The sequence below is a fragment of the Sceloporus occidentalis genome, unplaced genomic scaffold, assembly GCF_023333645.1.
Source record: "Sceloporus occidentalis isolate IW3139 unplaced genomic scaffold, rSceOcc1.0.p SCAF_5, whole genome shotgun sequence".
Classification (NCBI taxonomy): domain Eukaryota; kingdom Metazoa; phylum Chordata; class Lepidosauria; order Squamata; family Phrynosomatidae; genus Sceloporus; species Sceloporus occidentalis.
Window position 1 is genome coordinate 85769278 of NW_028316985.1, and position 27727 is coordinate 85797004.

General features: G+C 38.4%; 1 protein-coding gene across 1 annotated transcript; it reads right to left on the bottom strand.

Annotated features, from left to right (window-relative positions):
- Positions 1-822: 822 nt before the first annotated feature.
- Positions 823-21166, bottom strand: GNAT3 (G protein subunit alpha transducin 3). Its single transcript, XM_089526874.1, has 8 exons — positions 21049-21166; positions 17408-17450; positions 14891-15032; positions 11261-11418; positions 9234-9362; positions 3315-3444; positions 2925-3078; positions 823-1063 (listed from the first exon to the last, which is right to left on the bottom strand). The coding sequence occupies exons 1-8, from the start codon at positions 21164-21166 to the stop codon at positions 873-875; spliced, it is 1065 nt and encodes a 354-aa protein (XP_089383000.1). The 3' UTR covers positions 823-872.
- Positions 21167-27727: the final 6561 nt, after the last annotated feature.

Genomic DNA, 27727 nt, shown 5'->3' on the forward strand with positions numbered 1-27727 from the left:
TTTTAGCTTTTTGGTCTGATGAATGCTGGAAGATCAGGCCAGTCACACCCACAATAGACGTATCCCTGAGCATTTGATTCACAGCAAAACAGTCTCAAATTACATTCCAAATGCTACAGAGGTCCATTTGTTGCAAGTGTGTCTGGCACCCATTCTTCCTGATCTACCAGCTCAGGCAACTGAGACAAGGAGCAAGTGAAGGATGTCTATATAAAGTTCAGATGCCCATGAGAGCTCTAATCTTGTGAGCACCTGAAACTGTGGCAAGAGGTCCTCCTCTCACAGGACCTGAGGTAGGCTTTATATGGGTACTGGCTAGTCCTGAGTTGGCCTCATAACAGAGAGGGCTGACCTGTACTGCAGTTTGAAAAAACTGGCAACCCTAGCTGGAAGGGAGGGTGTGATTTGTGCTTCCACCAGAACCCCTTGGCAATCCAAGGCTTAAATGTTATTTCAGATATTGGGGTTAGGATGAGAGAAGGCCATTAGTGAAGGAGACTGAAAAATCAAAATGTTCAGCAAACCTGATCTTCAATAAATGTGGAAGATTACATTGCCAAAAGAGAATAAAAAATGGCATGATGCCTCCTTTTAAATTACCTTGCCAAACTTGGCTAAATTAAACAATGCATTGACTTCTAGTTTCCACATTCATATTCCCCCACCACCATTTCCCCATTTTTACTGCTCACTTCTATGCATGGTTATTTCTGTTCAAGAACTCTTGGGTTCAGTGAGACTGTCTTTCAAGAAACTATGCATATCATAGTGACTCCAACCGGAAATAGCCTACACATGGAACAAATACCATGGGAAAGAGAAAGACGTGGGAAAGAGAAATAATAGAGTGAAAGGGGCATGGGGGGAAAGAGCTAGAAGAGTCCACAGTCCTTCAGATTCTCTTTGATTATAATGTCTGTCACGGCATCAAAGACAAACTTAACATTCTGGGTGTCTGTAGCGCATGTCATGTGGGCATATATCTCCTTATCCTCTTTTCGTAGATTCAGGTCTAAGAACTGGCTCTTAATGTAATTTCCTGCATCTTCAAAGGTGTTTGTCCCTAGTTGGCAAAAGACAAAAAAGGGCAAAAAATTATCCATCAAGTACATTGAGCTTTTAATGTTTTTTTTAAAAAGGCCTTTCTTTTGTCATATTACAACAACAACTGCCATAATAACAACAATTTCATATATGAACCCTCCAGCATATATTTAAAAGGCTTCATACACTCATTTGAAAGCAATTCAGTTGTCATATCAAGTGCAAGGAGAATTATTAATGGACAATTATTAAGAAATAGTATTAATCAATAATAGTCACATCCCTTTCCAAAAATCTAATCTTCTTTAAAGCATAGCCATGAAAATGTGTAATATAAGCATGTGAAAATCTCTCAGTCTCATTCATACTGACTTTCTCAGGTTCTTACTATCAGTATCATTCTGCCCTGTTTCTATCCTGGGTTGTGAAACACTTTCCCCTGCATTTTTGATCACAAATGTATACATTTTTTCAGCACATTGTATGCAATTTTCCTATGTATTTTTTTAAACTCTGTTACTAAACCTATTTCTCCTGCCCCAAAAAAGGAAAAATAAGAAAATGTATCTTTCTGGGTACCAATTATTTACTATTAGTGAACAATGTTGCTGTTTCATTTTTTGATCATGGCTTTCACCCATATCACAGAATGTCACATAAATTTATTTCCTCTTCCTGCTCCACAGAAGACACTTTTTATGTTCTCATCCTTTGCCAATCATGCCTGGCATCTGGAAAATTAGTGCCCAAGTTTTCAAATCATTCTTCAAATAGATTTCTTGATGAAGCAGACTTTTAGGGCCAGAGAGCCTTAAGACTAGTGCTATAAATCTACATGTATTTCATTCTACAACACAATGTCTAATTTCCCTCTTTTTGAACAAGACTGTGATCATTTTCAAACCTTTATTTATTTATTTATTTATTTATTTATTTATTTATTTATTTATTTTTCAGGGCTTTTTGGTGAAAATTTCATTTTTGCAACCTCCCTCCCCAAAATAAATGGTTTTAGTTTTGGCAAAACAAGATGATTTTGCATAGAAAATAGTTTTTTTCCCTTGGAAAAATACAATGTCTTCTTGCGGGGGGGGGGGGGGATGGATGATTTTGTGGAAAAAACAGGGGTTTTTGTGCAATAAACTCTTTATTAAAAAGTCATTAAATGCAAAAGTTTTCATATGGTTAATCATTTTCACCAAGGACAAGAAAATTTGTGACCAATCTTTACTTCTCCATATAACATGCCAAGGTTCTAGATTATGTTTCCAGACTTCTGAACTGTTGTTCCAGCCATCATTCACACCTCAGCCAGGTTGCAGAATGTAGAATGGGGCATATGCACTAAAACTTTGATTCGAATAGAAGCCAGAAAAGCTGTGTTATAGGTACTTAGGCCTGCTACAGACTGCCAAAATAAAGCTGCTTCGGGTCTCTTTGGAGGTATGCTGTTTAAATGATGCATGGGTCCTAAGAGTCCAGAGGTCGCGCCAAAGCCATACTCCATTCCTAAGCACTGGAGTGCAGCTTTGGTGCAGCTTCCGGATTCTTAGGATGCATGCATCATTTAAACAGCATACCTCGAAACAGTCTGTAACAGGCCTTTGATTGGAATATAGCAATGCCTTAGAGACTGGGCAAATTTGTACTTATAAATTTGGAGGCTTATCTAAAAAGCTGAATATGGCAGCAGCACTCAGAATCCTCCAGCCATCTTGTAGTTTGGAGGATTATAGGAATTATAGAACAAAAAGTATTTTTTTCCAAATTCTTACCAGTGTCAGCCAAATGAATGGCAGAGCTAGGTTCGCTCTGAGTAACTGAGAAACAGTAACTCCTAAGCCCCCCATCCCAAGTGAAAAAACAAACAAAACACTTACCATCGTATTCTGGAAAGCAGACACTGAGATGGACTTTGGTTATCTTATCTTGGAACAGATCTTTCTTATTTAGAAACAGTACAATAGAGGTGGTATTAAAGTACTTGTGGTTACAGATGCTGTTGAAGAGGTGGAGGCTTTCATGCATCCTGTTCTGTTAAAGTGGAGAAAAGGTGGCTATTATATCCCATTACCATCTGTCATTCTGACTCTGATGTACTTTTTTCCTATCAAGGCAGTAGAAATACTTGTACAGTGATTTAACCTCTTTGAGGTTATCAAAGCACAAACTATGAATAATGAGCACAATAAACCATCCAAAAATACTGTAAATCCTTTTCATAGTCTAGCAAGCCCTTTTCTTTCTAGCTTTCTGCTGTTCTGACTCACCACTTCTTCATCTTCGACCAGGACCATGTCATAGGCACTAAGGGCTGCACAAAATATGATGCAAGTAACTCCTTCAAAGCAGTGAATCCACTTCTTCCTCTCAGATCGTTGTCCTCCAACATCAAACATCCTAGAGGATGAAACAAATGAATAAGACACACATCCTCTGGCGGTATCCCTGGTGCTAATTAATTAAAATATAAAATGTGTTGCATTTGTGTGTCTTTTCTTTTTAAAAACCTGTTATGCTTCTTTTTTCTCAGAAATGTAGTGTGGTATATATATATTGGTAATGGAGGAAAAAAATTTCACTGAGAAAATGGGTTTCTAAGGAAATCCAGCTGGAAAGAATAATATAGGGCCTGTACAGGCGGGTGCTTTGTGCCGGCCTGGGCCTGAACTAGGGTTGCACGGGGGCTGAGCATTTACATGATCAGCAACCCTACTGTGCACCCTGGCCACCATCATGTGCTGCGCCTGTCCATATGGACATACCATGATGACGTCCATGTGGCACAGTGCCCAAACAGTGCTGTGCCACACGGATGTCATCATGGCACATGAGTGTGCTAATGGTACCCTGTGTGTGGCCTAAAAACAATGCACCAGGGAGCGGGTTCTTTTTAGGTCTCCCGGAGGCCATGGTGTTTGGTTGCCATGGTCTCCATCCAAGGCAACCAATCTGCCAATCTGTCCAGCCCCTTAGTGCCAAGGATTCTGTGTAGTTTTCACCCATTATTTACACATCCAAAAATATGAAATTCTTATCCATAGATGTGGACTTTTTTTAATGAGAATTGCATCAAAACCCATATACCATTTCAAAGTAGCCAAGTGACTAGAAAAGCTGCTGTTTTCTACACATACTCATGTGCAAAACCAGCAGCATTACACAAAAAAGGCCACAAAATTTTTATTGTGCAAGATAGTGTGTTTGTGTGCGTGTATAGAAAACAGCAGTCTTGCACCAAAATCATACATGCTTACTTCTCCAAAGATACATCACATCCCAAATAATCTGTATTTCTGCAAGAATAATTTCCTGAAACATTTTATGGATGTATGAATACCAAGAATACACATTTTCTTCACGGTTAGGAGAAAACTCTGGAAATTATCTATCCCCATTTATGATGACAAAACAGTTAATATTAAAGTCTCTAACATTGATTCTAGGGTAATATACTAGATAGAAAAAAAAATTGGGTGGCACAACACATTAGAATGTGGTTTTATAGATTACAGCCCACTTTAACTAATACATGAAATATAACTGTAGAAATCCATGGTTGTGACTGTGCGTTCCAGGGACAATGTGTAAGGATATCACACATCCACAATAATTTATTTGCAATAAGTAGACTTAGCAAGTGGTTATCACCATTGATAATGGTGAGAAATCCTGGAGGAAACAGTCCAACTACATTAGAAAGGACACATAGTTTCCTCTTCTCTACTGGGAAACAATGGCCAGCATTGCAGGTACATCTTTCCCATTGCAAGTACAGCTTACATGTGTGTATGTGTCTTTTTGGATGGGACACAGAAGGCTATTCTCTGCCCCCTTTGCTTTGTCCCCCAATTCTGCTTTCCCCCCCAATAGTAACTGTCAGGCTCCAGGAGAGCCTGATTGTGCATACTGCTGGAAAAGCAGTGGGGAGCCAACTGAGACCATGAAGATATAGCTACTCTGACTCTCCAAGGGAAAGTAAAGAAAGTGCACTACATCCATATACCCCCCCCCCCCGTCCACTAGTCCAGCTGCTACATCATGCTCCAAATCATCTACCACTTTCCTTCCATTCTCACTAGTAAGCACCTTGACAGCATCTGGGTGAGGAGGGATGCAGGACTGCATGTGCAAGACTATGTTCTGATGTAGCATCCTGACCATAGTATGTGAATCATTATGTACACCCAAAAAAGGTTATATATAAATGCTAAATGTCCTTGAATTTTCTGTCATTTAGAATGAAATGATGCTCTCAGGTGCTGTTCAATTTTACAGCCCTTCTATGATGAAAAATGGCTGTCTCTGATAATATCAGAACCCTCCACAATTCCTTTGTTCATATGTCTTTTGGAAAGGAGGAAGTATTAAAATGTTCAACTCAGTTAAGCAGAGGTGGTGTTAGCTCCAAGCGTCTGAGCAGATGCAGCCAGACAGTATGACGGCAGTTGCTGCAGTGTCATCTTTCCTGTTTTGTAAGATATTGTTCAGACTCTTAAGTGTTTAAGTATTTAAATTTTCTAAACTCTGGAGAAGTGAGGTTGTGGCACATCAAGGTGCAAACCACCAGCAGCACCTGTCACCTTCTTTGATTTCCTGTAAGGTATGAAGAGGAAAGTGAGGGTGACAGCTGCAATTGTGCCCCAAAAATACAAAATGGCAGAGTGAAGTATGGTTAGACCATCATTACCATCATAGAGTACAGGCTAGTTTTAATGTCTCAAAAATGTCTTAAAATACAATCTGCACTGCCTACTGTCACTGCTGCTATCATTATTTATGCTACTTTTATCTTTATTTATTACAACATAATAGTGAGTGGGAAAAGGAGATCAACAAATCGGTGGGAACATGGACACTATTTATTCATTTTTGCAGCCCCCAGCTTCCTGCTACCACTTCAGAATTTCCTATCCTAGTAGTAACAGTAAAGAAAAGGCACTTTCTCCTCAAAGCAAGTTATGCATGGCCCATGTGTTTCATTCATAGGAGAAATTGCTTTCAGTTCTATCACATATAAGGTAGGCAAACAGGGAGTGTGCAACCTGTTTTAAAGAAAAAGTGGCTTTGCACCTCCATCCCCACTGCAAATCCTACAGCAGTAGGAAACATTTTAGGTGTAGGTTGATTACTGTTATTTTAGAGATAAAACAAAATATCAAAAACAGTGACAATAATTGAACAGTGATTTGCCAGGAAATGAAAGGAGAAACCTTCCATGGAAAAACAGGGCCTGTTGGAACAAAAGTCAAACTGACCTGCAAATCTGGTAAAGCAGTGTGTCAGGTCTTTGACATTTGCTTACCTAATAGTGCAAATAACATGCAAAGCATTTTACAAATATAGTCTGATTTGCCTAAGTGGTTAACAACAAGAACCACTTTTTAAATATTAGATTTGGAAACATTAAATTATGGCCTAAAGTCAACATGTTTCTCATCATGCCATACCCACGGTAGGCAAACAATGTTGTCTATGCCTCAAAGTGTGAAAATTGCTGAAAGCTGCACAAAACCTCACATAATCTCACCTAGCAGGGAGAAAAAGTTATCAAATTATCCATATCCCCAGAAATGTACTTCATCAAATGGCATGCTTAAACCACCCATAACTGAGCAGTAGCAAGATGATGCTCTAGGTCTCAGAGCATCATCCTATCTAGAACCTGGGAATATTCTTTTTTTTTAAAGTTGACCTGTGGGGGTTTTAGAGTCGTAGCTGAAAAATAAAATTTCCAAGCTCCATTCCTACTAACTATTTAGCTATGTTTGCCTTCAGCTTTTCACTGCATTTATGTTACTTAAAGTAACATTCTAAGGATCCTATCGCATGGAGTTAAAAGAGTGTCTTACTTTTCCTGAATTCAGTGCTAATTCAGGAAGCAGCCAATTCCTATCTCACATAAATCGTCACTGAATTGCTGCCCGGGTCTATTCTGGATGCAGCCTGGATTGTCTAAGCCAGTTCGGTGGCCATTTTTAGAAGTCGGCTTCCAACTTCCAATGCATAGGCTATTGACTTGAGGCATGATTTGTGTCGATATTCAAGAGATTATGTGGCACTCCTTACCCCAAGATGTTTAGTTATCTCATACTTTACATGTCTTCACCAGTGCTTGAAAACTTTTCTTTTAAACACACATTTTAAACATAGGCCACAATTACTTAATATAACTTATTTATCATTAGGTTTGGCTCTTTGTGCGTGTGGTTTTTTGTTTAATTGCATGCACTGCTTTCATACTGACAATCATTTATTTAATTTTTTATTCCTTTAATTTATGCAATCTTAGTTTAGCAGGGAAGTTCTGATACGTTTTGTTTCCTTAGCAGGTGCTATCCTCACCCCATCAAAGTGTAACTATCCAAATATAGCCAAGTTACATTAACACTTGAGGCCAAAAGTCACATACGTACCTCTTTCCATTCCTGGAAGTAGAAATAAAATAATAACAAATCAAATAGTTAACAATTTACTATCCTTTTATGATACTGCAAACCAATAGTAAGCTCTGCCTAAGACTAATCATGATCCTGCAGTTTTGGTTCTCTGTAGGGTTGGCTATTTTTGATTCTTTATATTACTTTTCACCTAGTAATATTGTTTTAACAGTGAATCCTTTTGACCCCAGCAGTGGATGTGTGTGTCATTTTACCAATATGAATATGAATGGATTTATGCATATAAATAAAGGTCTAGAGCAGTGGTGTACAACTGTGGCTTTCCAGGTTGTGTCTCCCATAATCCCTTACCATTGTCTATGCTGGCTAGGTCTGATGGAAACTGAAGGCCAAAAAACAGCATGAATGCCATTGGTGTCCACTTTTGACCTAGGGTACTTTCTTCTATTATGCAGTAATATAATAAAACTGATTGAATCTGTTCTATATACTAGCTTCTTCAACATGTTAACTGTCTGTGTACAGATGATGATATGGACTGAACAATTTCCTTCATGCTATTACAGATTTCACACCAAGTTTTTCAGGTGAATTTAGAGGAACTCACTTGTGTGCATGTGAAGTGACGAATAGGTCATCATGGCTACTTAAAATAATTTCTACAGCACAGCTGTAGGAAGCCAAATAGCTGTCATCAACTAAAGATTTTAGACTGAGACCACACAGCTAAATACAGCTCCTGTTCTCCTTGTTTGCTTAATACTTCTAATTTCTCTTTCAACTTCATGGAAGCCAAAAGCAATGTGATGGACTGCCCTGGGCCTGACTTAGAGGCACAGTCAGAAGACTCAGACTCTGAAGACATGAAGGAGGCTGAGACAGAGGCAGATCTGGGGTTGCCTGGATCTGCAGTCCCAAAGGAGGCTCAGGAAGTTGCAGCTCAGGAAACTGCATTTCAGGTAGCTACAGAGGGAGAAATGGACTCTATAGACTCTAGGCTGCAGGTGCTGGGACCTGTGGAGCAAAGACTGGTCAAGGAGTCTTTGAGGAGTTCTTCCAGGCTAGAAACCAAGAGGAGAGCTAACAGGTTTCAGCTGAGAGATGTGGAGGCCTTTGAAAAAACTCTAGCTGCTGAGATTCTTTGCAGATGACAATCTGTTTTGCAGCTTGGTTGTTCCTTGCTATCTGATTTACGACTCCTGGTATCTGACCTCTGGACTTGCCTTGGGACTATGCTCCGGCCTTTGCTCTTTGCTGTGACTGACTATTATCGTGTGACCTTTGGACGGACTCTGGACTACTCCTTTGAATACTCCCTTTCTGTGCTGTCCTCAGTAGAGGTAAACAGGACAAGTAATGGAGGTAGGTGGCTCCAATTAAATGGGGCAACACATTTCCTGTTTAAGGAACCATTCAAGGTGCTATACCTATTTTGGGTAATGAGGTTCATCACCTTTAAGGTTTGCAGTTAAATATGGAATGTGCTCACTGCCTCACTGACACTGGAACTACCAGCTAATAGCCTACAGCTGAAAAGAGAACATAGCTGGATTTGTTTAATGCTGTACCGAAGCCAACACTACTGGAAGACCCCCATGTCACTCCAGTAGAATATTGGTTTGGGGTGTGGCTTGAGTTTCTAGTTGTATTCATGACTATATCAAAGCCTCCAACTAATTTTAAAACAGTTCACAGTTTTAGACCCAGCAGTCTGAAAGCTAAGGCACTGCACCTCACATCTCAAACTGCCTGCAGATCCCTTAGGTTCAGAAAGAACAATTTCCATACCGAAAGTGCAAGTCCTTGAAGGAAAACTGAGTCTCAATAATCCCAGTTGTCTTCACACGCGAACGAAGGACATCTTGCTCATTTGGGACATAGCCAGGGGCAGTCAGCCTGTCCAGATCATTGAGATAACTACAGAAATCAGAGAGCAATTAGAAATTGTGTAACTGCCAACATTTTCCGAGATGAAAAAAAAAAAAAAAAAGGGACACACTAGCTAAGCATGAGTGGGTGAGGCTGGATCAAAGTCTGCCAGTCCAGGGTATGACTGGTGGATAAGGGAATGCCAACACACTTTCCATGCAAAACAGCCACAAAAAGAAAGCAAGAAACAAAATTGCTTGCAAGTGGATTATTCCAGATGACAAAAAAGTGAGATATTTCTCTGGAAGAGTCAAATGAATTAATACACATAAATGCGCTGTTTTGTGTCTATACCATTTATTCATACTTTGCACTTGAAGAACACTGAGGCACAACATGTAAATGAGCAGCTCAAGATCATCTGTGAATACAAGGAGGAGAATTCTGAAGCAGAAATAATAGCAGAAAGAGCATTAAGTAATAAGAATTGCTTCTGAACACATTCAGGGTGTTTTCCCCCCTGTTCATGGAGTAACATGTACCTTCTCTCTCTCTCTTCCAAATGAAGAAACAGGACTAATAAATGACATTTCTCCTTATTCAGAAACTTTCAACACTACTACTATCGTTGATGCAGCCTACAAACACATACATTCTCATTCCTATCAAAAAAATTAAAAAATATTTCCTTCCTGCGACACTTCAAAACTGCACTTTACTACAGAATTCTTTCTTTGTCTTCTTAAGACAGGCTTTATAAACGAACACACATGTCCTCCTCTTCACTCATTCTAATAGTCTAAAATATGGCTATCTTGAAACATAGTGCAACAGTGTTCCATGTTGTCTGCCATGTTCTTTTGTGTCTATAGGAAGCCTCTAAGGAAGGTCATTAGGAACTTGGGGTGAAAGTATTGAACTAGTGCCATGATGTTGCAAAGGGCAGTATGTCGGACCAGAAAACAAAAGCTGAATTGTGGCAATCTGTGGACTGACAGTTCTTGTCTCTGGAAACTGAGAAACCTACCAGCCATAGATGGGGTTGCACCCCCCCAGCCCAAAGAAGTAAATGTATAGCTTGGAAGTAATGTTACTGGAGATCCAAAAGTCTCTCTCCCAATACATGTTGCTCAACATGAAAGCCAGCCTTCTCCAGTGTAGCACTGCAGGTGGTATACCCTCCTCTTGGAGGCCCAATTGGTGGTTAAGTCAGATATCATTCCAGTGCCAAGCCCAAACTTGGCTTTTTATTAAAGCCTTTATTCAATATTGCACACGTGCTATGATCAGCATTATTTTAACAGGATTTAAATAGTTTAGTTTTAAGTGATAAATATAATATAGCTGTAGTCTTTTAAAATTTAGGTGACTTTGTCTGAAGAAAATTCCAAAACATTGAGCTAACCCTCTGACCATGCAAATGGCAGGCAGAGGTTTCCCTAGAAAAGGGTCATAGCAATGAAAATGTTGTATTCTCCCTCCCCTCCCCCTCCCCCTCCCCCAATGGACATATCTGCAGATCTGTTCCAGATTTAGGATGCATCTACAATGTAGAAACAATGCAGTTTGACACCACTTTAAGTGCTGTTGCTCCATCCTATGGAATCCTGAGATTTGTAGTTTTACACATTCTTTAGTCTTCTCTGCAAAAGAGTGCTGCTGCTTCACCAACCTACAGATCCCAAGATTCCCAAGAGCCATGGCAGTTAAAATGCTATCAAACTGTATTGTTTCTACAGTGTAGACACACCCTCAATCACTTCTGTTGGCTGTTTGTGATAATGAATCCTGCACTCAAAGGAAGGGCAAATGGCAGAAGCAAAGTTGTATGTTATTGGTTTAGTATTCAGTTTCACTACTGTGGAAAGCATCAGGTATTTAAAATGTATCAATAGTCACAAAGATATTTTGGGATAGCAATGTATAATTGTAAACTTGTCACTTACTATGCAGCTGAATCATTGAGTTGGTACTCTGATGCTCTTTCAAAACAGGCCTGGATTCCTGGGTCCTTCCACAGTCGTTTGATTATTTCAGCTAATTCAGGAGGCATGGTGCCATCCTCCATGGAACCTGCTATAGCAAAGAGCTGCCTTTCATCTTCCTAAAATGAAATTGTTTTTAATGAACCCCATCTTTTGTTTTCATCTATTGGATGATATAGCTTCTGGATGATGCTTAATTTTTACATGAGAAAGAATCACCATCACCATCATCATACATCCTCATATACCATATTATTAATAGATATTTTGTTATTCAGCTACCCATATGACTTGGATCTTTTTTTTTTAAAGCTAGTACAGTCAGACATAAACCAGACAAAATTTACAGTAAAAATGATAAGTAATTTATGGGAATGCATAACATAGCAATAAAGTTTAACAGCTGGTTTTAAAATGATTTCTAGGCCAGATAAAATCTGGGAATCACCCAATCAAAGCCTAAGCATATTAGATTTTACCTATGTTCATCATTTGTACATGATGTCTATGGCTTATTTTACCTATCATTTTATCTATTTATTTTTCTACTTTGGACAGATTAAAATGAAAAATAAATAAATGTTGTTTCTCCTACTCCAAGAAATAGTTTGCTAAACCCCTGGATTCGCCATGTGTGAATTGTGTGGTAAATTCAGCATTATAAAAGTAGACCAAAATGCATCCTAACAGGGCTCTTGATCTGATTTTTAATTTTTTTTATATACTAATAAAATGCTTTGAGTGTACGTACTGAAAAATATGTTTTACCCATTCCACCTGGATTTATGTCAGCCTCAGTTTCCCATTTAACTCCCAGCTGGAGACATGTTTGAAGTTAGAAAGTAGGGAATCTAAAGACCTCCAGGCTCTATGTCAACATGACCCTTGTATTTGTAGTGGGGAAGTATTATTGACCTACTCTTCTTGTATAGGCTGAAGGTGAAATATACGAGTCCTTGAAGAATGCTTTTTAAAACCATGTAAAAGGAGTATTATTGTCACATTGCACTTCCATAACTACAGGCATGCATCTTTATCACATTTATAAGATCAAATTCACTGTGATAAAACACTGACTTTGGAGCAAAACTACCTAGAGTGAGATAGGTCCCTGCAATTCTGTAAAAAATATGTCAGAGAAATTGCACAGAACTGAAATTTATAATGACTGAGATAGACTGTAAGTAGAAATGATAGGTTATATTCAGGCATTGACCTTTGCTATGGGTTCTCTTCATGGCTTTTCCAGAACATATGAGGGCTCAAAGTGAGAAATTAAATGGAACTCTATGCTCTACACCTCTTTATGTGCACTAGACACCACTCTCTCAGTTCCTAACCTGCACATAATATAAAAGGAGCCTGGAAGATTTCTACTTATTATTATTGGAATATTAGCTGCTGCCACACTGCAGAATTAATGCAGTTTGACACTGCTTTACCTGTCATGGCGTGATGAGGAATACAACAACAGTTTGGACAATTCTAATTTTAGTTAGTTGTATATCTTTACCCTTTAGGTTGTTTTTTTTAGTTCTTTCATAGCTGCCCTTCCCAGACCTTGTCTTCTTCTGATTTCTTGACTGCCATCTCCATTCTGATCAATGTTTGATCCAAGGTACAGAAACTCTTTAACTATTTTAATTTCCTCATTGTCTAGGTTGTATTCCCCATGTCTTTAAAACTCATACATAGCCTTTTGTGATCTATGCAGTGAAATGTTTGTTATACTTCTCCATGTAAGTTTGTGCAATTTTCAACATAATTTTGTTTGTGTGGGAATTTAATGCTATGGTTGTTTCCAGCTTGTTAGCCATTATTTTGTTTTTCATATTTGTTCGTATATTTTAGCTATCACTAGTATTGATTCTGTCTGTGTGGATTGTAGCAGTTCAGTTGGAATATCATCTGTTCCTGGTGATTTGTTACTTCTGATGTAGAGATAGCTCTCATATATATATATATATATATATATATATATATATATATATGTCACATTGGAGATATTTAAAAAAATTTAAAAGCTCTCCAAAACAAACCTCATGTTCTACACTAATAAGGGCCTGTTACAAATGGTCGTAAAGTACGTGCCGAACGCGTACTAGGGTTAGGAAGGGGCGTCCCTTACAGACGCCCCTAACCCTAGTACGTGCTCAGTGCGTACAAAATGGCGGAGCCCTTTCTACACGGGCACCGCCATCTTGACGTAGCGGACGCTAAGTGTCTGCATGTCACATGGTGCTAATGATGTTGCGAGTGCGCCATTGGTGCCTTGCAGCATCATTAGCACACCGCAAGAAGAAGTGCCATTTTGGGGCTTCTTTTTTGCGGCGCCGAGGAGCCTCACGGTTTGGCCGCTGGGGCTCCTCACCGCCGCAAATGATGATGCTGGCAGACCGCCCATTTTGGATGGTCTGTAACGCGCCAAGGCTATGAAAAATGTGACACTTACTAGAGTAGACAGAAAATGCACCAGAAACGTGTTGTTTGAATAGTACAAACTGGTCATTCCAATCTGGTCAGAGGCCAGTGCCAGTCTTGGTGTATATAAATTTCAATCAGTATTCTTCATAATTGCTGGGAACCAAACCATCACCTACACTTAATTAGATTCCAAGAGAGAACAGTTATTTTTAGAACTATATGTGCTAGTATGGCTTACACCTTACAACAGTTCTGATTGTATCTGTCTGAGGTAATCAAAAGCAATCTCATCTGAAGGCAAATGCCATTTTGTCTCAAGATTGTGTTGCAATAAAACGGTGTTATGTGAACTAAATGGGTCTACTGACTCATTATCAAGATCACTTATTGGTCTTTCAGATTGATTATGAGGCTTGTAATTGAGTTTGATAAACTTAGCATACACCTTAGGAGGAGTGGGCAATATGCCACTGCCGTTTTGTTTTTGTATTTGTTACAGCAAGCTAATTGTGATGCTTTTTTCTAGATTTCATTTCAAGTCATAAAATCAGTGTAACATGTGCAAAACTTCTGTGTATACACAAATGTATTTGATGCCTGGCATCAAAACAAAGTGAGGCAAACATAAGAGTTTATTGAGAAGAATGGCATTTATACTCATTTCCTATACATTTTACTGTGGTAACTTGATTTATGGTCAAGGCCAGCCCTACATTAGTCAGTGTGAAGAAACTGCGTCAGGCAGATAGGGGAGTGTAACTGTTCTTCCTAATCTACTTTGCCAGCCTTCCCCTTTGTTAGAAAATATAGCTGGGTAAGGCTTTCCTAGTCCCCCCAAGTCTCTGTTGCCCTCAGATCTTCCAGAGGATGATATCCCATTGCCAGTATTCAACTGCTAGTCCTATCATTTTATGAATAGGGAATGACTGTCACTGTGTGCTGCCTTATTCCTCGCCCCAGGCAGGAAAACGTCTTGCTCTGCCCTGGCTTACAATGTGGCTGTGAATGGCTGGTAGATCTGAGGCTGAGGATTTCTCTCACTCTCCCACACTAGAGTTCAACTAAGACATTATTCCGAGGCTCTCAAGTCAGGATTCTAAATGGATGACATGGCAACAGTGGCACAAGGATGAAATAATATATGTTTGTGGGAGACAACATACTTACTTTTCTTTCTGGATTCCCATATTCAATCCCCAGGGTGGACATTGCCTTTACAATAGCCAGAATAGATTGTAGCGTGTTGCTATAAACCACAGATTTGTACTCTCTGCATTCCTGGTCTGTGTAGCCATCTTTATGGATGATTCTAGGAAGCACCAAGAAAACAATTTGCAGCAGACTATAAAACTGGAATCGGTGAGGCAGGTCCCTAACAACTTGAAATATACCCTGGCTATCTGGGGAAACCATCACTAGGAATATTCACAATACCCTCTTCCATATTTATGATTACAGTGGGGCAGTGTCAAAACATCTCCTAACCCCATCCTACAGTTCAACACACTAGACCAAATGCTAACCATAGGATCATGGATTATCTGCACCAGGAGAAACTCCAACTATGCAGGAGTCAGGCCAGCATGGAGAGTCTACATACGTACATCTGCAGGTATGGATAAAGCTTTTGCCAATGTTTGGCTCAATGAACAGGGGTAAGCATGTTGGGATGAGAGAGAGAGAGAGAGCTACTGCCTCCTCCATATGCTGGATATCCATGGAACAGGAATTTTGTGTACACTTCTGCAGTTGTAAATGTAATGTTTATAAGTCTGCATTTAGGGTTCTTCTTCCACATATAGAGCACCTGGGCACTTATACTTTGTCCTGTATCTATTTCCTATTTGCACACTATTCCTAGATTCATACAGTACAGTACAGTACACAATATTTTGAATTGCAATCACTGTCAGTAGATACTGCTTTTCTTCAAAAAGAAAAAAAAAATAGAAAAACTTTGTTTTGCATTTCAAGAAGAATCGTTAGCTTCATTAAATCCTTAGATAAGCTCCAGGATCATATATCCAAATGTTTTTTATATTCATTTTATTCAGCTAATAAAAAAACCCCAAGATATCAGTAATCATTTGAAGTCTTTCATCTACTATCCAGTTCATAACTTGGTCTTAATCCCCTCTCCATGTCCTGATGGAGTGGTATTCATATATGTGTGCTGAGTCATACCACTAGAAAGAGTGAGATAACTGCCTCAGGTAGCAGATTTTGAGTGTCACAAAACAGCCTTCTCAATGATTATTGTTCTGTTTTAATTACCAGAGACAGAAATGTGTGAGATTCTCTGCCATCCATGCCAGACTGATATGGCTGACCTTAGACACTATGCAGACATGATTTACTTGGGAAATAAATATGAATGCTCCACCTCAGGCAGCAAAACATCTTGGATTGGCACTGGTATAATTCCCGTGCAGTAGCCCTATAAAACTGAGCTGTACCTTTGAATTTGCCCAAAGATGTGAATTGGCTTTGATGAATATGTGGAACTGGGATAAATATCAATACAAGAAAATAACTTACTTTAAATAAACATTTGAAACCTAATTTGGAGACACCCCCTCCCCCAAAATTTTTTTTAAAGTTAAAGATGGACATAAGTACCCTGAGTATAGCAACAGGCTTTTAAAGGGTGCTGGTGATCTGTAAGAAGAATCCCACAAATCATCAAACAATTCTCCATTCTGTTCCACAGACACTGCATCATTAGATCTTGTCCATTTAACAGTAGCCATCACACTACATGATATGAGTTTGCAGAACTTACCTGAGTTGGTTGTGGCAAAGTTTGGGAAAGTTATTTACTGGATTCCAATCTCCAGAATATCCCAGCAAGCATATTCACAGATCATGCTGCCAGGGGTGGCTGAGGGTGAGAGTGGAAGTGAGGGGTGTAGTCCAAAATGGGAGCTATAGTCCAAAACAGCAAGTTTTCCAAGCTCTGCATTGTGGCTTTGTGTGGAAAAATAGGTGCCATTAGGTAAGCCATTTGCAAAATTCCCTAATTATTATTAAACTAGGGGAAATTATGTTAAAATACAGTCACCCCTCCTAACTCATGGATCTGGGATCTGTGACTTTGAATACTCACGGAGGAGTAACCTCCGTTATTTACAATGGGACATGCTCCTGCAGTGCACGCCCTGCACACGCTCATGGACACGTACATCATTCAAGCCTATGGGGCTTGGATATGCAGAAATCTCAATTGGGGGGGGGGGGGGGTCCGGAACAGATCCCCCATGAAAACGGAGGCCCAACTGTATATACCCCTGTTAAAAATATAAACATGCCCCTCATAAAATATAGGACAGGCATAATAATATTAGGATGCAAAATAGTATCCAACCTAATACACTGGAAAATCCTTCCATCAAGTAAAAAACAAACATGTTTTGATTTTGTGAATATTATGTATGATTTTCAATGTCAAGAAAAATATCTGCAAAACCTTTAAGAAAAAATGTGAATTAATAATTTGTTTTTTATGAACATTTGTATCTATTTACTTATCTTTTTTTTAAAAAAGTAATCATTGACTGGGTAGATTGGGCCATTCACACAGTACTGTATTGAACAAAGCATCTAGTTCAAAGTATATCCTTGCTATTTTGCATTCTAATTTGTATGTTTGCATTAAGAATGTGGCTTGCATATTGATGTACCTACTTCATTTGTTTCACAATAGTGCTCTTCCCTGATTCTCCAGCTCCTGAAAACAAAGAAAATGTAAACATATAAGAGATGTAGGTATTGGTCACATGAGTAATACAGTTAGCCTTCTGTATCCATAGATTCTGAATACACGGATTCTACTATACACAGAATGAAAATATTTCCCTCTCCCCCAAAATTCCCAAAAAGCAAATTTTGATTTTGCCATTTGATATAAGTGATACCTTTTTAATATACCATTGTATATAATGGGACTTAAGCATTCATGGATTTTGGTATCCATGAGAGGTCATGGAACCAAATGCCAGCAAATACCAAAGGCCCCTCTGTATCATTAAAATGGAACCCAGTGGGGAAAGACACTTAAATCATGGTGGAAATCATAACAACCCATCAGATGCAAGTGATTTTTCAGACACATCAAGCAACTTTGGCATTAGCCCAACATTAACCCATGCAAAAAGCGGCAAAATTGTGCCAGTTTTTAACTTTGAGATTTCCCCAAAGTTAAAAAAGCAGTGTAAGTTTGCTTCTTTTTTCATGGCTTAATGTTAATACCAAAGTCGCCTGACAACATCCGAAAACAATCCTGGTCTTGCGGAATATTCATGGATTTAAACCCTGTTTATCCACAGGATTTGGGTGCTATGCCTACTGTGTGATAAACTCCTTGGTCTGTGATTACAAAGATAAACATGCGTTTAGTACCCAGGAGAGAATAGTTTGAGAGATAATTTGGCAACACTGAGCAGGGGTTGAAGGGCTATTTAGTGAAAAGGTTAGGTATGGTCCAAAACATACTGCAGAAATAATCCAGTTTGAGACCAGTTTAACTGCCCTTGTTCAACACTAGGGGATTCTCTGTCAGTGAGGTCTCATGCCACAATAAACTACAATTCCTAGGATTCCCTAGAAGTCAGCCAGAGCAGTGTGTTGGACCTGCCTCAGCCATTCCTTCATTAAAATGTCAGCCTGCAGAGCTTGTTTTTACATTCTTATTTAGTTACTCCCTCCGAAAAAAAAAAACACCAAGGTAACAGATTTATTACATGAATTTGCATGTACTGTGTAATTTGTTCCTAATGCAAGCAAATGAATAATGACAAACAGCAAGGCATATGGAAAACATTCTCTAAAACCCACAATGTAAGAGAAAGGAAAATATGGAAGATTTATTTAGTCGGTGGTTATGCAAAGTTGCTAGAAACAGCCATCTGCTAAATCCACATAATGATGACAACTTTATCAACAGCTGACTTTTGCATTTGAGACTTGCAAATTCAGAATTGGTCTCCGGTAGCTTTAAAATGCATTTCTGAATAAACCAGAACCAATTTTTTGATGTCTTTGGATGTAATGTTTTTACTATGGAGCTGAGAGGGCTCTAGAGACTCATATCCATGCAAAGTACAGGAAAGGCTGAATGTTCGCAGTAAAAATAATAACCAAATGAGGTTTTGTCCATTGCATAAGAAGCACAAAGCTAAATTACAGGAATAGTTAGAATAGTAATTCCCAAATTGTGTCCAAGTACATGAATGTACCATAAGAATACTGCATAATGTACTGAGAAATAAATAATTAAATAATACAAGACTGCCTTAAACAAGTCACACTCTCTCAGCTTCAGAAGATGGCAATGCCATATGCACTCTGAAGAAACCTTCCAAGAAAACTCTATGATAGGTTCACCTTAGAACTGCCATAAGTAAAAAATGATAGGGAGGTACACAACAACAACAAAATGGGCCCAAAGCAAGCATCCACACTGTAGAGAGGCTTTATGAGTTACAGCTTTGACCTTACCAAATATGACCAAAAAGCAATGAAAACAAAAAGTTTCACCCAGGTAATAGAATTACAGAACTTTGCACAGGGATGGATTGATCTGTCAATTTCAGTTTTCCTCTTTTTCCAATCTTCAGTTTATTTTACCCAATTGCCACATTGTTTTTCAACTCCAAAAGCAGTTTGAATGGAAATTTGTGCACACTTTGTGTGTGCTGTGTTTGTATATTCTTTTACAATTAATTTCCCCCTAATATTTTTGGAACATTTTCCCACGAATATATACATTTGTTTACACATTGGTATGGGGACATCCAAAGATATGAATACTGAAGGATAACACTGTTGCTCATCTTCACTGAAACATTCAAGACCTTTGCTCCCAGAAGACTTCCCTTTCTCATGGACAAACAATGTTTTGGCATGGAACAAAGGCTCAGAAAGCCATCTGTAGTAATTCTCAACAGAAACACACACATATCCGTCTCCCCAACTAAAAATCCCTCCACGACATTTTCCTTCAGTTCTCAAATTTCTAATATTAAAGTCATTTAAATTTTCAGCTAGAATGCAAACAGTGAGCCAATGTTAGAGATCCAAACAGGAATGATTCAGTGTTGCATTCTTACAACAAGTTTTAAACCAAATAAATAGGAAGTTTTAGTTGTAGTACTCTATTTATTATTACATTATCTTAGGGGATGAGGGTGTGTGCACAGCCGCTCTGTATCCTATGTCTTTTATCAAACAAACTTTACTCAATGGGGGGGAAAAAAGAATGGAAAATTGAATACAGTTTTTAATGCAAGAAAACATGCACACTTTCCTTTGTAATTAGGAAAAAGAAAGTCTTGCAACATGTTGCAAACCAAGCATGAGAATGCAAGAGAAATTTGGAGGAAATTTAGGACTGAGGGAATTTTATCCCTTCTCAGAGCAAGCATTTCCTTCATGGAAGGATGAACTAGACTCTTCAATTTTTGTAGATTCTTTTCATTTTGAATAAGTTACCATTAAAAAAAAATACCCCTGCATATATTTAAATGCTCCTATTCATTAATGCAGAGCTAGAAGAGATACAGTGAGTCATTTTCCTTTAGTATATCAAGGGCTTCTTAGTCACTAGGTGCTGATCTTTTCTTATTGGTGCTTCTACTAGTATGTGTATTGAAAAAGAAACAATGCTGGCATCTGGCCCTTATGTAATAATAATCTGTTTTGTGAAGCTCAGGATAATCCTTGCAAAACTAGAGCATTCCTAGCATATATTATGCTCTGCAGTGTATTGTAAAGTTGCTATTAAATTTTACACAAAAATAGACCTTCAGATTGAATCTAGAAGTTCCTGGTGATGGTTGTGATGATGATCATTACATAGCACCCTTAAATGAAAAGAGTTCAAAGAAAATTTAAATAGATTAGTAATAAGATTGTCTCTGACGTCAGGCTTATAACAAAAAATAACAAAATAAAGAAAAGGAGATTAGGAGGGAAAAGAAAACAAGCAAATTCAGAGACTAGTTTTGTACTACAAAATTGTTTTTTGTTGTGGACATTTCCCTTCAAGTTGATGTCAATTTATGGGGATCCTTGCCATTCACATCCCTTGGTCTTTTGCGGACAACATGCCGGGAAGGACATAATGTTGCATGTGTCCGGGGAGCAAACAGCAGTGCCACACGAGGGAGCCCTGCCCCATTGTAATCAATGGGGCTCTAATATTAGCAATATTCCAGATTTGTGAGGGGGGGGTCCCCCGCAAATTGGAAGGGACAACTGTAATGTCAAGACTGACATAATTTCAAGACTGACATAACTATTTAACAAATTAAATAAGATATATTTACCCAATAAGAGCAACTTGATTGTCCTGGCATCTCTCACTGCATCTTCCTGGAGTCTCTTTTCAAGTTCCCGTGACCTCTTGGCTGATTCTTTAGACTCAGAGCTGCCTCCACTGCCCATGTTATTGAACTAAATGCTATTAGCTTATCGTCCCAGCACAATGCCAGCTACTTAAATTGGCTGTTCAATGGAAATGTTACAATGTAACTTAGAATTTCTTCTTCCACCTTCTGTCTCTCTGCAGGCTGTCTTCACACTATGCAGTGGCTTTTGATCTGTCACATGTCCCAAAGAATAGGATGCAAGGGATTTTGTCAATGCCTATCTAGTTCAGCTTATTATGATGTCAGACATGTAAATGCACCACATGGCTATTTTTACCTTCTGGAAATCATTTCTAAAAGCACAATGAAGGAGGAACTGACTTTGTGTATCACACCAGGAGTGCTTGTAGTCCACAAGAGTTTCTTTGATAGCAAATATGATCCAAGTGAAGGTATTTTTAATACCCATAAACCAAAATGGGGTAGATTTATTGGACTAGGGAAAGAAATGTTATTGAAATAAAGCAGGTAATGTAACTGCATTTGTTCATATCCATCCACTGTTCATCCTTGCTTCTATTTTGTCTTACTTATCCTTGCATAGGGTGTATGTACACTGTAGAAACAATACAGTTTGGCACTACTTTAACTACCATGGCACCATCCTACAGAATCCTGGGATTTCTAATTTTGTGAAGCACCAGCACTCTTTAATAGAAAATGCTAAGAACCTTGTAAAACTAGAAACCCCAGTATTCCATAGGATGGCACTACAGTACTTACAATGGTGTTAAACAGCATTATTTTTACAGTGTAGATGCATGCCAGGACTGATTGTCTGTTCAGTTTCATTGGCATTCAGCAAATAGTTAACGTGTCCAAAATAAATCTTCATAGAACCTTTATGTAGAGAGATCTTGGAGCACCTTTGAGACTAACTAAAGAAAGAAGTTGGCAGCATGAGTTTTGTAGATTTATGTCTATTTCCTCAGATGTATTTGGATAAGTATACTTACGTAAGTCTATGAAAGCTCATGCTGCCAACTTCTTTCTTTACTTAGTCTCAAAGGTGCTCCAAGATCTCTCTACATACTGATTCTGCAGACTAACACAGCTGTATCTGTGAATCCATAGAACCATTGTAAGGTTAGGCTAGGCTGAGAGTAAGCAGATGGATAAAAATCACCCAAGGCAATTCATGATTGATCTGAATTTGAACCTGAGTCTTCTAGGTCTAGATCTCTAGCTACTACATTATAGGTTTTTATGATTTATTTAGGGAAAGTGATCTCTGTTTTGGTGAATTTACTGTTATTTCCTTTAATTACGACAAATCACCACAATTGCTGTCCTCATCAGTATCATTATCATATTCTTTCTCCTCCTTCACTGAAGTCAACGGGGCTTCATGATGCCAACCAATGGTGGGATTGTGACTTTGTCAGATTTTGCCCTTCATCATTTGAGGTAATAAATGCCAAAACCAATGCAGAATGTACCTCACTGTTGTGATAGACAAAAATCATCTATAGAACATTACATAATTTTATCCCACTCCACTTTTGTGTGGCTACTGACAACACTTTTTCATCCAGGTGAAAGGGTAGCATTCATAGAATCATAGAATCAGTGAATCACACCATGGGTCCCACATATGTGGTGCATGAAAAAATAATGTTGTATCCTTGTGAAATGCAGTTACAGTTTGTATACCACTTTATACTTAGCAATCCAAGGAGCAACTGATATATATGTGCTGAAAAAGCATACTTGCTTAAGAACAACAATAGCATTGTCCCTTTGTGCTAGAATGAAGGTCTTCAAAACCTATTTAACACATGCAGGAATGAGATAGGAATTAATCTGAGTTTTGTTTTTCTTTTCTTTTGTAAGAACTGTCTAAAATTGGTAAAATTCTTCATAAACATGATGGGAAGAATGTGAGACTTTTTTTTAATGAACGTGGAGAAAGGAAAACTGAAAGATTCACCAGAAAGTAACAGATTCATCCACCCCTACATCACAAGGAATAGCAGCTACCAATGTCATCTAAGATTTTCAGCCAGTCACTGTATCAGTGAAGTATCTTTATTGAACTAAAAAACACTGCAGTTTTCTACATATATATTTTAAAAAATAAAGATTAAAAGATGACTGTAAATCTCTTTGGGGATTTAGGAATTAATGTGTGAAGAAGCTTTGGAGATTGCAGTGCTAGCCCCAGGTTTGGACGTTGAGATCATCTAAGCTCCCCCCTCAAGTGATGTGTAAATGGCAGCAATCCATGGGGCAGGGAGGCTTCACATATGCATACATGTGCATTCATATGACTTCCTGCTGTAGGATGATAATGTTTCATTATCACTTCCATTATTTCATTATGTTTTGTTTTTTTGTCACAGGCACATTGTTTGCTTGGGACTGCAGCCAGAAATGCATTTAAATAAAATTTGCTTGGGGTAGTTACAGAAACCTTTCTGAAGGAAAAGGCCATGGAGTGGTTTGCAGGTTTTGCAATCTTTACTCAGCCTTGCTTTGAGCAGATGAAATGGTGGCATAGATAGGGAGATTCTGTGGTTCGGGAGCAATAGCACTGTATGATTTAGCTCAACAGCATTTGAGGGCCACCTTTATGCTGAAATCAAGGAAGGGTATTTATATGCCCAAATGTATTGTGAGGTTGAGAGCCAGCATGACATAGTGGTTTGAGTATGACTCTGGAGAGCAGGGTTTGATTCCTAGCTCAGTCATGAAACCCACTGGGTGACCTTGAGCACATGCTCTCAGTCTCAGGCGAAGGCAATGACAAACCTTGCCAAGAAAACTCCATGATAGATTTGCCTTAGGGTCACCATAACAACTTGAGAGCACGCAACAACTATAACAATTATGATGCAGCTAAGGAAAAAATAATAATATTTTCATGGCGAGAAGAGAACTGGTATGTGACATAGAGGTAGTTTTCTTTGTTGCAAAAGCTCCCATGATAAGATTTTTTCAAAAAAGAATGGACACTATTCTGCGTCTGGGCTGTGTAAAGTTTATACAGTACATGGTCCATAATCTGTTTTGTTTCTAGTGTGTGTCTGTTTGTGTATGTGCCTTCAAGTTGCCTGTTCACTTATAGTGACCCCATGAATTTCATAGGCCTTCCTTAAGCAAGGAATATTCAGAGGTGGTTTTTTCCAGCTCCCTCCATGGAAACATGGCCTACTTCCTCGTGAAAATGCAGTTTTTCAGAACAATACACATGGAAATGTGTATTTAACTAGTATTTTTAATGGTGTCTCTCAAAATCTGATTTTCTATATGCATTAGATTATCCAGAATCAGAATATTAAGGAACTACAAATCCCAAATGGTAGCAGAGTTCTGATCTGCACATTAATCTGCCAGATGACCTTGGAAGATGAAATTGTGCAAATATCTTTCCTGCCAATTGCCATGGAGATACTGAAAACTGATGGACAGAAGACTTGTATAACAACATAATGGAGAATATAACTAGGAAGCTGGGAAGTAGATCTGCTGCATCTCTTTGAAGTATAATTTTGGGATGTGTTAGATTTCATGTGAAATCTCAGAGTTTAATGATGAGCTCTGAAGGCTAGGGATGTATGAAAAATTGGCTTCACAAAGTTATCTTTTCTTTTTCTTTCTTTTCTTTTTTTTAACCAAGCATGAAAACCAAACACAGACCAAGTATAAAAACAGATCTATTCACTTCCACGTTTAGGAAAACAGCAAAAAACATTTTGAAGAAAAAGTTGAAAGAAAAACAACAAAAATATTTAGACAACTGAACTTTTAAAAAAATGTGTAAAAATCACTGTATAAAAACCATATCTTGGATCTGAAAAGACTGCTGTGTCATGCAGCTACATGATGTCTTGACATGAGGCAGATAGTACTATATATCAGGATAATATAACATGCAAGATAGTATCGCCATGGTGTTATGAGGTTTTTTTTTAATGATGTTATATCACTGTGATCCTGAAAATAACTAATACTTCCATATTATACAAGTGAGGTGAAATGGACAGAGGCTGCATCTGCACTGCAGAAATAATTCCGTTTGACACCACTTCAACTGCCATGGCTCAATGCTATGAAATTCTGGGAATTGTAGTTTGTTGTGTCACCACAGCTCTTGGATAGAGAAGGCTAAATGTGTCACAAAACTACAATTCCCATAATTCTATAGCATTGAGCCATGACAGTTGAAGTGGTGTCAAACGGGATTATTTCTGCAGTGCAGATGCAGCCATAGTGTTTCAGTTCAGCCTGGAGTGTCCATCATAAAGAACTGAGTTGAGGAGAAGCGGGTAGAGCACCTGGTTTGTATGAGGAATGTCCTGGTTTCAATACTCAGTGTTTTAATAATAATAATAATAATAATACACTGAGTATTGAAACCAGGACATTCTGCATACAAACCAGGTGCTCTATCCACTTCTCCTCAACTCAGTTCTTTATGATGGACACCCCAGGCTAAACTGAAACGCTATGGTTGCATTTGCACTGCAAAAATAATCCAGTTTGAGAAGTTAATAATAATAATAATAATAATAATAATAATAATAAGTTATTATTATTATTATTATTATTATTATTAACCACAGTTTTGAAGAACAAAGTTGTGGAAATTGATATAGCTGATTTTGTTACTATTGGACACTAGAGGGCACCACTATCTGCAGAACAGAACTGCTGGTGGAAATTGACAAAACAGGAAAAACCATAGCATTTTTCATCGACTCTGAAATTCATTGGCTAGATGACATATATATTTTACAGTAGGCGTCTAAGCTAGTTGAATCAAAAAGTTCTTACAGTTTCTTGAAACAAGGATACCATCCAGATGAGCAGCAACAACAGCAAGCCCCTCATTCTTCCTGTTAATTCTGAATACGGCTGTTTCTCCCAAAATGAAACAGAGATTGATAATCTACAGTGGGGGAAAAGTCCATGATATCTTTTCGGTCATTGACCAGTCTCATGGTCTACTTTGGAATCCAAAAGAAAAAGGCACTTCAGGGACAATGTTTCCCCTTCCCCCCGCCTTTATAAAGCCGGAAAGAGTTTTAAGGAGGTTTCCCTGCTTTTTACATCTGACTTTTTCAGATGATTTTGCAGGAAGAGATTAATTTGATCTCAAGTTTGAAGCCACATCCATTTTCCTTCATACTTATACAAATCCACAGTCATTTAAAGCTACTTTACATACCTAGACTGATTTTCTTTAATATATTTGTTAAGTATGACATTTGCTAAAGCTGTGCTAAAAATACACAGATGAAGACTGGAGTCAATACTATCTGTACCAAAAAAGAAGAAAACCCAATGTTGATAATAAAGGAAAAGTAGCACAGGTACACTGACAGGACATCTACAGATTTAGACCTTCAAACTGTACAATTGTAGCGCTATGATCCCACATTAACTACCATGGCGACAGCCTGTGGAATCCTAGAATTTGCCTTCACCTTCCTCTAAGGTTGAGAGAGTGTGACTTGCCCAAGGTCACCCAGTGGGTTTCTATGGCTGAGTGGGAATTTGAATTCTGCTCTTCAATGCTCAAACCACTACATCATGCTGGTTTTTATAGTACATAGGAGTGGTTCCAAAACCTTGGTCCTCCAGATGTTTCGGACATTATCTTCCAGAATTCCTGACTGTTGGTCAAATGGGTTAGGGCTTATGGGAGCTGAAGTCCTAAATATTTGGAGAACTGAAATTTAGGAACTACTGGAATGCAGCATGGAGGTGAAACTCACTCCTTCCCTTGGAGATAAGATAAAGATCAATGGCCCAGTGTCAGTAGTAGATGGGACCTCAAACATGTTGGAGTACTTTCTCTTTTCTCTCTTAACCAAATACAGACTCTCCACATGCTTCCTTCCAGTTTATTATGTCACACATAAGACAAGGTGATATGGGTCCCCTTCCATAAAGTCATACCAATACTCAGTCTTATTAAGCATTGACTATGCTGATAGCCAGAGGCTCTGCAGGATTTTGGGTCAGAGTCTTTCCCAATTTAAAATGAAGATATCAGGATCCTTCGTTATGTAAAGCATTTGCTCCACCACTTTTCTCCATCCTTGCACCCCAGTGGCTTCTTTTTGAGCCTCAATATATACCCAAGGGGTAACATTCTTGTTGCAGGGATACCTGAAAAATTCAAATTTTATGACTTTTCACACAACTTCTCAGAGCAGTTATCCATTTGGTTTCAAAGTTTTGACACTGTGGGTCAAAACATTGGTCTGAGCTCTAAAACACATACTAAAGTACATGTAAACTGTATTCCTGAGACAAATACGTTTCCAAATATGTAGTTGGGGAGAAAATACACTTAAAGTACAAATTTAAACACAGGTTTAAAAAGAGAAATTTTAAGTATGTACTTTTGGTACTGGCTGTACAGCATGTATGGACTTCCTGAAATTCACTAGAGACCTTGAATTCAACATAAATATTCACAGAGCTTGGAATTGTAACTTTTTGGACTATAGTTCCCAGAAACTAACCATTTACTGGCCAGGGGTACTATAGCATGCCCAGAGGATGTCATTGCTGTGTGCCCAGCTATAGGCACACAATGGAATCATAACATAGCACAAAAATGTCC

Coding starts and splice junctions, on each gene's coding strand:
- GNAT3 (XM_089526874.1), bottom strand. CDS start 21,166: ATGGGCAGTGGAGGCAGCTCTGAGTCTAAAGAATCAGCCAAGAGGTCA. Junction 11,419..14,890: donor ATGGGAATCCAGAAAGAAAA/GTAAGTATGTTG, acceptor ATTTCATTTTAG/GAAGATGAAAGGCAGCTCTT. Junction 9,363..11,260: donor CTCAATGATTCAGCTGCATA/GTAAGTGACAAG, acceptor TGATTTCTGTAG/TTATCTCAATGATCTGGACA.